The sequence below is a fragment of the Sebastes umbrosus genome, chromosome 21 (genome assembly GCF_015220745.1).
Source record: "Sebastes umbrosus isolate fSebUmb1 chromosome 21, fSebUmb1.pri, whole genome shotgun sequence".
Lineage (NCBI taxonomy): Eukaryota > Metazoa > Chordata > Actinopteri > Perciformes > Sebastidae > Sebastes > Sebastes umbrosus.
In genome coordinates, this window is record NC_051289.1 from 2,184,566 (window position 1) to 2,194,646 (window position 10,081).

The following is a 10,081-nucleotide window of genomic DNA, read 5'->3' on the forward strand; positions in this document are numbered from 1 at the left end:
CAGATTATTACCATATATATTATTATTATTATTATTATTATTATTATTAATAATAATAATAATAATAATAATAATAATAATAGTAATAATAATAAAAATATATAATCAATTAATAAAATATGAAATATTATTATAGGTTAAACTAGTCAGCATTATATAAAATGATTAAAATGAGCAACATTAAAGTGATGAACATATTAATGCATGATATATATTATTCTGAAATGGACCATTCTGCATAAAAAGTACCTTCACTTTTGGTACTTTAAATATATTTTGATGCTAATACTTTTGCAGGACTTTTACTTGCAAACAGAGTATTTCTACACTGTGGTATTACTACTGAAGTATAATAGATCTGAGTACTTCTTCCTCCACCACTTGTTACTGTATGCATCAGTTGTTTTTTTAAAAGAGTAAATGCATCCTGATCTGATGGAACATTTACTGAAGGTGTTGTCGCACTTCCGGGATGATCCACCTGAGGAGCACGGGGACGTGACGTCATCAAGGTGTTAAACTTTGAGACCTCAGTCATTCAGAGAGGAGCTGCTGCAAGTAGAGATAAAGTAGATATATTTATATATACTGTATGTGTGAAGAAGAAGCTGCAGGTGGGATTTAGTTCATGCTGACTTTACTGAGAGTTGCTGATCTCTTCATGTCCGGACTGACAGACAGACCGTGAACGCATCACCTGGAGTTTTTATAATCTTTTTATTCTCTTTCATCATATTTACTTTTTCTGCTCTTCACATCAGCACATGGATTCAGCAGGTAGGATGACTTCTACTGTTGGTAGAATAAAGTAAAGTATGGAGCAGAGATTTTACTACTAGACAGTGATTTGTGTCCTGCAGGTTCAGAGGAGGCTACTTCGTCTCTAGAAATAATATCTAGACTTTACATCCTAATAATCATATTTTAACACCCAAAAGGTTTTACATTTTACTTCTAGGTTCGTTATTAAAATGCCATTATTTATTAAACGTTTTGCATGGGTCAATTTATGGAAGATCTAATAGTTAAGGGACTTGTGATGCCTTAAATTAATCTAAATTCATTTAATTTACAATTATAATAAATAAATAAATATTTTTTCTTATTCATTTCAACCTCCCTTGAAATTAGATTTATTATCATTTTTATGTGATTAAATGTTTAAATGGGATTTTTTTTGCATGGGTCAATTTATGGAAGATCTAATAATTAAGGGACTTGTGATGCCTTAAATTAATCTAAATTCATTTAATTTACAATTATAATAAATAAATAAATAAATATTTTTTCTTATTAATTTCAACCTCTTTTGAAATGAGATTTATTATTATTATTATTATTATTATTATTATTATTATTATTATTACATGCATATCAGAAGGGGTAGGCTACATTACAATAGACGTATTTACCTAAATATTCACCTTATCTAATAAAATGAATACATAAATTATATATATTATTTATTTTAAATATTTTAATTATTTATTTAATTAATTTTATTTATTTACATTTTAATATTGTTTGTTCATATGTATCTATGTACAGCATATATCATGTATATGTTTATATTATTATAAAACTGGATATTTGTAAGAACATGATTTTGTTTATTTTTATTATTATTGTTTTATTTTATTATTTTATAAAATGTTGAAAACATTTTATATAAATGAAGATGAACATTGTTGAAAAAAAATAGATAAAGTTTTTGATGATGATGGAGGAGAAGTGATGCATTTGATTTTAATATTTGATGCCAAAATCCATTATTTTGATTTTAATTTCTAATGAAAAAATTAGTTTACTCTCCTCCTCTCTGTTTTAATTAACTTGGATTTATAGTTTAGTTCTAATATTGTTTTTATCCTCTTTGCATCTTTATCTGGTCTGTTTCTTCTGATGAAGTAGCATCTAATTTTCTTTCCTGTTAGTGAAATAACTTTAATATCAAACACCTTATTTCCCATTTTAGTGGTTTATTTAGAAGCTAACTTTTTCTGAGGGGTCATTTATTGGACTTTTCACAATAAATAACATGCACATATGCATACAATTCCCCAAATTACTAGAGTCTAATAGCATTTGTATTGAATTAAACTTAATTTAATTGAGAAATTAAGGGCGTTTAAAGGAGAAGATGAAGTGTTTTGTTTTGTCAGTTCATTCAAATGGTGACCAGTTTGTTGTTTGCGTCTCATTGGTCAGATGGTCAGCGGGGGCGGGACGGCGGCACTCAGAGGCGTTCCCCTCTCGACCTCATCATGAACCAGATCCGCAGGAAGCGCACGGCCGCAGACAGGAAGCCGCTGGGACGCTTCCTGTCCCGAGACCGGACGGGGATCCCTGAGGATGGAGAGGCGGAGGTCAGGGAGGAGAGAGGTCAGAGCTCAGGTCGGTTTCGGGGAATTTAATGTTTTCTTTAAAAAAAACAGTCAAATTTTCACTTTTTCAGGTTTTTTATTTTGAGGTGGTGTCATCAAGGAAGAGATGAACAGCTTTAAGTCTTGGATCTATTTAATTGTTTACCTTTCTCACATGGTCTGTTATTTATTGTTTTTTATTTATTTTTATTATTAATTACATTTTAAATTACATTTAAAAATAATAATAATAATAAAAAAATATTTTAACTTAATTTTATTTAATTTTCCTTCCTTCTTTCCCCCCTCCTCCTCCTCACATAAAAATACTGCTTTTGGATTTACACATGTTGATTATGTTATGGCATGTTCTTTTTTTTATTAATTTATATTATATGATGAAATGACTTTGTATCTTGGAACAAAGTACATGTATGGATTAATTAATTGAGTCAATAAATAAAAATTAATATAAATAAATAAAAAGAATCACAGTAAGATAAAATCAAACTGTATTTATTCTGAGTGAATACAAAATGGGAAAAGTGTTAATATATAGCGTGCAGGGAAAATGATCTCTTTCGATGTACATATGTGCAATGTTTCTGAAAATGAATGCAGAACTAGAAGGAGAAGAGGAAGATGTTAAGGTTCAGAGGTGCAGAGAAAAGTGAAAGAAATGAAGCCTCGTTAGGTGAATTGTGTGTTTTGTGTTTCAGGCGTGGCTGAGGCAGCGGAGGGCGAGCGAGACGCCGGCTGGGGTCGAGTGTGTGTTTTCCTGCAGAGGTTGGGGAAGAAGGCGGACAGCCGGAGCCTCAGTCTGGCTCACTGTGACCTCACAGCCACAGACCTGCTGGAGCTAGGTGGATAATGCTGACGTCTGCTTTTCACTCTACTCTGTCTAAGATTGTTCAGTTTTGGTGTTTTTTTATTTCAATGGAATTTTTTTATTCACAAATGCATTTTTCTAAAAAGAATACAATTTAAATTTTTTCCTTCAAGACGTTACATTAGGGGTGTCGCGATATATTGGTATTGACCGGTATATAACCGATAATATCGTGTAAATAATACAGCGCGTCTTAAATAATTTTATATATGCAGTTATGATTACAGAAGCTCTCTCTGCCTCCCTACACTCGCTTTTTGAGAGTAATTAATTTATCCAAAAAAAAGACAAAATAAATAAACAAAATTAAAGATGAATTTGACTGGTAACATTATTATTTACATATTTTTTTTCAAATTTTCTATATCACACTAATGGCTTTATAGTGAATTCTTTGATTGGGAAAATCTGATATCATCACAGCCCTACTTTATATTAGGTACATTTTTTTAATTATTATTTTTTCTTTTTTTTTAAATACAAAATAATACACATAACTAATATGACAATATGTTAACATGACAATATGTTAACATGACGATATATCCTCATAAATAACAAAAAAATTGACAAAATAAATAGAATAAATCAAATAATTAGCAATACCTATAGAAACTGAAATATACAGAAGACAGGTACAGTAGTATTATATTTTATTTATTATATATATTTTTATATATATTTTATATTGTCCCACTCTTTACTTGTTGTGTTGTGCAAGAAATTGTATTTTTTTAGGAAACTTAGATTCAGATTAGTACATGATTGAGCATTAAATATAAATATTTTACCCAACAGAATAATTGAATTTATTATTTTTGGGACAATATTCATCCAGAACCCTCGACGTAATGTTTAAAGGTATAATATTTAAAATAAATGTTGACTTTGGGTGTTTACATTTAGAGGTAAAATAATCTAAAAGTACTCGGTTATAATCCGATAATTGGTGTGCACTTAAATGCTCCAAATGTTAAACCGTCAGATATGATGAAGTCAGTGAAGTGTGGAGTCGGGTTAATAAAGTTGGACGTTGACCAGGTGTTGACAGCATCGTTCTCCTCTTCCTCCTCTTCCTCCTCTTCCTCCTCAGCGACGTTGCTCCAGTTTCTCCCTCATCTGGAGGAGGTGGACGTCTCCTGGAACGAGCTGATCGGCGGGTGTCTGACGGCGCTGACCTCTCACCTCCAGCAAGTGGGCAGCATCAGATCGCTGAGGCTCTGCAGCTGCAGGCTGAACGCTGATGACGTCACTGCGCTGGGTAAGTCATTATTATATCATTTAGTCAATTAATCAATTAGACAATAACCTAAAAATTAACAATGCAAATATTTTGAGAATCGATTTATCATTTAAACCATTTTGTCAAGAAAAGATGATGGTTCCAACATCTGGAATGTGAGGATTTGCTGCTTTGTCTCGTCTTACATCAGAGTGAACTAAATATCTTTGAGTTTTAGACATTTGTTCGGATAAATAAAACAATCTGAAGACGCCGTCTTCGACTTTTCTGACATGATATAGGCATAACGGTTAATCGATTCATCGCAAAAATAACATTAATTGTAGCTGGGAATTCTGAAATTCAAACAAAAGAAATTAATGGATTGTATTGCTTTATATTGTGTTTGTGCAGGTGAAGCTCTCAGCAGCGTGCCTCTCTTGGAGACCCTCGATTTGTCCTGGAACAGCGGCGTCGGGGGCGGCGCTTTGCAAGGCCTGCTGGGTAAACTTCACCCACCACTGAGGGAGCTCCACCTGGTGGCCTGCCAGCTCACTGCAGCTGATGCTACTGTACTGGGTACCGACTTTTACTTATATTAACGTAAATACACTTTCATAAGAAAGGAATACCTCCCTTATCTACTTCTATGTCCTACATTTCCCATAATGCCACAGGAGAACACCCACAGAACATCCTGTTGTGTGTAACCTATCTATGTCCTGCTGTGTCTCTCTCAGGAGGAATGCTGTTTGCTCTCCCCAGACTCGGTGTGTTGGACGTCTCCTGTAATCCTCAGCTCACACAGGAAGTTGATGCCGACAGCTTCAGAGCGCTGGCCGCCTCTCTCTCTCACGCCACCTCCCTCGCCACGCTTCGACTACAGGCCTGCGGTCTGACGGCGGACAGCCTCGATGCTCTCGGTAAGCAAACTCTGGCTCTACAGAGAGACTTTAGCGTTTTTACTTTACCTGAAGGCCATTGTAGTTCTCCGACACGCTTGGGAAACTGTGGTAACGTGAGCCGCAGAGTGTTACAACCGTGGTAGCGCCGGCCGCCGTCTGACTTCTGTTGCTCCAACAGTAGTGTTATTACGGTTTTGCACTCGGCGGTTCACGTTACCACAGTCTTGTAAAGCGAGGAGTGAGCGGAGGAGTACTCAGTTGGTTGCAATCTGCAACCACACCACTAGATGCTGCCAAATATTACACACTGTCCCTTTAAAGGTAACAAATTCTGGTTTCTGCCTCCCCCTCGTCACTGTCCTGCAGGTGATTCGCTCCGCTGCCTCCCGTCAGTGCGAGAGTTGGATCTGTCCTGTAACAAAAGTCTGGCTGGAGGACTGAGCCTCCTCACGCTCCACCTGGCTCACATCACACACCTGGAGCGCCTCGACCTCCACCTCTGCTGCCTCACACACTCCGACCTGGTCGCCCTGAGTGAGTCTGTGTGTCTGAACTGATATGAATGAGCTGTGAGGTCATCATCAGTCATGTGACTCCTGTTGTCTCCAGTCCAGGTGCTTCCTTCTCTGACGGCGCTGACGGAGCTCGACGTGTCGTCCAATAAGGAGGCGGGGGGCGTGGTCCACCCGCTGGTCGCCGCCCTCCCTCTGACGCAGATGAGGCGTCTGCCGCTCAACAGCTGCAGCCTGAACGAGGAGTCCTTTACTGCTCTGGGTACATACTTATACTGCTACTGATACTCCTAAAGCTAGTACTACAACTACTACTAGTAGTACTGATGCTACTTAGGAAGAAGTATTCAGATTACTTAAGTAAAAGTGGAAATACCACAACGTAAAATACTCTTATTTTACTTGGGTAAAAGTACAGAGCTATTAGTAGAAAAAAAATTATTTAAAGTATCAAAAGAACTCGTTATGCAGCCCCTGTGATTGTTATATTGTTGTACATTATATTATTGGGTTATTATTACTGATGCATTCATGTGTAAATATCATTTTATTGTTGTAGTTGGTGAAGATTGAGCCAATTTTAACTATTGTTGGGTAGTTTATAACAAATATTACACGTTTTTTATGCTATTTTCAAAGAATATCTGTCAAGTAATGTAGTAAAAAGTACAATATTTCCCTCTGAAATGGGAATACTCAAGTGCTGGTACCTCAAAATCTTACTAGTAGTAATAGTACAGTACTTGAGCATATGTAGTCTCCACCACTGTACTTCTGTCAGTACTACTATCACAACTACTACGGCTTCTTTAATATTAAACCTTCTGGTTTGATAGCTACTAATAATAATACACCATAATATAAACCATTTTATTAATTACTTTTATTTTATTTTTTGATACACAGGACTTAACAAAAGGACGGGAGGACATTCATCCATTTTACGCAATTTCAAACGTATTTAATCGTGTTCTGATCTTTTTTTACCTGGCAGACAGGATTTCTGTTTATTTTATTAATATTTTAAAAAAGTATGTGTCTCAGGCTTCATCAAGTCTGAAGTACGTCACTGTGAGTCAATCAAAAATGGGTAAAAATGTGTGTTTTGTGCCTTGAGTCTGGTGTAAGTAGGTTGTGTATCTCAGATGTCCTCACTGATTTTGTGTGTGTGTGTGTGTGTGTGTGTGTGTGTGTGTGACAGCTCTGGCCGTGCCGTTCCTGCGCAGTGTGGATGTTTCCTGGTGTAAAGTGGTTGGCGGACGTCTGGCGCTGCTGCTGGACGCCTTGCAGCCGTCGGTCATCGTGGAGCTCCGCCTCAGCAGCTGTGAGCTCACCACTGATGACCTGCATCACCTAGGTAACACACACACACACACACACACACACACACGTTTCTGGATACTTTCCCCTCTTCAGACCTCTAAAATCCCTTAAAATAAGTGAAAATGGATGATTTCTCCTCTTTTGCATCTAAAATCCCTTAAAATAGAGACCCAGAATCTTTAAACTGTATTAAAACAGAATTACGTCCCACCTCTTGTTTGTCCCGTGCAGCGTCCGTGTGCAAACGTGGCTTCCTGTCCTCTCTGCTGGTGTTGGATCTGTCCTACAACGGCTCTGTAGGAGATGACGGCTGGTCCTCCCTGTTCGCAGCAGGAGGCCTGGGCTCTCTGGAGGACGTCGACCTCAGCCTACGACCTTTGACCTCGGCTCCCTGCTCGGCCTGGCTGCCGGCGCTGCTCTGCGCTCTGCCTCGGCTCCCCGCGCTGGCTCGGCTGGCGGCGCAGCGGTGGACGATGGGATCTCGGGACAGGAAGCAGCTGAACCACAGCCTGAGGAAGAGGAGCGTCCTGCTGGAGTGGGATCCACCGAATACAGACGCAGCATCTTCATCATGTAAGGCGACCAATCAGGAGAGTCCTGAGGAAGGTCGTCCTGAGGAGTAGAAGGATATTTATCTGATATTATATGTCACTAATGATTTAATGAAGGATTAAAAAACATCACCAGCACTCTGAGATTCAAACAGACACATGACTGTGCCTTCTATAACAGTCACGTATAGTTTTCTAATATTGTGATCAATTTTTTTTAAATAAAGGCCACGATAAAACTAATTTTAGACATGTAGAAACTCTGGAAAAATCAGAAAAATTTTTTTTGTATTTTGTAAGGCTTGAAAACTTTTTAAATTGGGCAAAATATTTTGAAAAAATTATCTTTATTCTTTTTTTTTTATTATTATTGAACATTTCCATGTAAAACAACAACACATAAAGAAGTACAGAACACTAACTGTAACTAACGAAGGAAGCAAAATGTATTGATAAATTGAAGTAATTAAAATGCATTTCACAGCGTTATGATACCGATATCATGTCACCTGATCTGATATATTTTGTTGTAAAGAATAATCACTAACTGTGGATTGATTACGGCCTAATTTATATTCACATTGTCCAGATAATTTTGTAAAACATACATTTTACTATGAACTAAAATCCTCATATTTGGTTAAAAGACATAACGAAGGGCTGGCAGATGTGGCTGAAATCAACATTAATATTTAAATATGTTTTTTGGTATTTATATGTAAGATATGGCATTCATAATAATTATAAAATAGTCAACTTAATGTACTGTGTTCTTCTATTTGTGTCAACAAGTTCATTGGACAAGTGTTCAAACTGTATCTGCCGAGGAACATTTCTTTTCTACGACCAGTTTGAGCTCATCTCATTCGTTTTTAATTGTAGTTTGCTTGGAAATACTAATTTGGACGACAGATATGATTAAATAATCATATCACGATATGCTGAAAGTCGATAAAAAATAATATTGAGTTTTCTGGTTTTATAAAACATGTGACGAACTGAATACTTGAACTAACAGCTTTCTTTTACAAGCCTTAAATTCATGCACTAAACATTTAAATTTAAATTTTGGATGCAATTTTAATTAAAAAAAAATCTCTCATGCAACAGATTGTCTTTTGAAAAATGTCCGGACACAAAAGTCTGAAAAATGTCTGAAAAAAGAATTCTGAAAAATGTCCAAAAAAAAGTCTGAAAAATGTCTGAAAAAAAGTCTGAAAAATGTTAAGTAAAAAAAAAAGTCTGAAAAATGTCCAGAAGCAAAAGCCTGAAGAAAGTCTAAAAAAACGTCTGTAAGATGTCTGAAAAAAAGTCTGAAAAATGTTGGGGAAAAAAAAAAAAAAAAAAAAATCTGAAAAATGTGTGATAAAAAAGTCTTAAAAATGTTATATAAAAACAAATGTCTGAAAAATGTCTGAAAAAAATCTGTAAGATGTCTGAAAAAAATTCTAAAAAATGTCCGGACACAAAAGTCTGAAAAATGAAAAAAAAAAAAAAAAAGTCTGAAAAATTTCCGATAAAAAAGTCTTAAAAATGTCCGGACACAAAAGTCTGAAAAAAAAGTCTGAAAAAAAGTCTGATAAAAGATATGTAAAAAAAGTTTGAAAAATGTTGGAAAAAAAAGTTTGAAAAATGTTATGGAAAAAAAAGTCTGAAAATAAAGTCTGAAAAGAAGTCCAAAAAAAAAAAATCTGAAAAATGTAAAAAAAAAAAAAAAAAAAGTCTGAAAAATGTTATGGAAAAAAAAAGTCTGAAAAATGTCCAGAAGCAAATGTCTGAAAAAAGTCTGAAAAATGTTATGTAAAAAAAAAAAGTCTGAAAAATGTCAAAAAAGTCTGAAAAATATATATTAAAAAAAAGTTTTAAAAATGTTATGTAAAAAGAAAAGTCGGAAAAATGTTGGAGAAAAAAAGTCTGAAAAATGTCCAGAAGCAAAGGTCTGAAAAATGTCTGAAAAAAAGTCTGAAAAATGTTATGTAAAAAAGAAAAATCGGAAAAATGTGCGATAAAAAAGTCTGAAAAATGTGCGATAAAAAAGTCCCCCAAAAAAATATGAAAAATGTAAAAAAAAAAAAAAAGTCTGAAAAATGTGTGATAAAAAAGTCTTAAAAATGTTATATAAAAACAAATGTCTGAAAAATGTCTGAAAAAAATCTGTAAGATGTCTGAAAAAAATTCTAAAAAATGTCCGGACACAAAAGTCTGAAAAAAAAGTCTGAAAAAAAGTCTGATAAAAGATATGTAAGAAAAGTTTGAAAAATGTTGGAAAAAAAAGTTTGAAAAATGTTATGGAAAAAAAAGTCTGAAAATAAAGTC

At 35.0% G+C, this 10,081-nt stretch overlaps 1 protein-coding gene across 2 annotated transcripts; it reads left to right on the plus strand.

Moving 5' to 3' along the window:
* The first annotated feature begins 542 nt into the window (after nt 1–542).
* On the plus strand, nt 543–8,930 carry lrrc31 (leucine rich repeat containing 31). Of its 2 annotated transcripts, none has more exons than XM_037756347.1 (10): nt 543–777; nt 2,209–2,394; nt 3,083–3,226; nt 4,346–4,513; nt 4,889–5,053; nt 5,215–5,397; nt 5,746–5,913; nt 5,989–6,153; nt 7,093–7,248; nt 7,446–8,930. In XM_037756347.1, the coding sequence occupies exons 1-10, from the start codon at nt 765–767 to the stop codon at nt 7,835–7,837; spliced, it is 1,740 nt and encodes a 579-aa protein (XP_037612275.1). In that variant the 5' UTR covers nt 543–764; the 3' UTR covers nt 7,838–8,930. The 2 variants fall into 2 exon arrangements, with proteins under 2 accessions (XP_037612275.1, XP_037612276.1); XM_037756348.1 differs by having other exon boundaries at nt 2,209–2,382.
* Nucleotides 8,931–10,081: the final 1,151 nt, after the last annotated feature.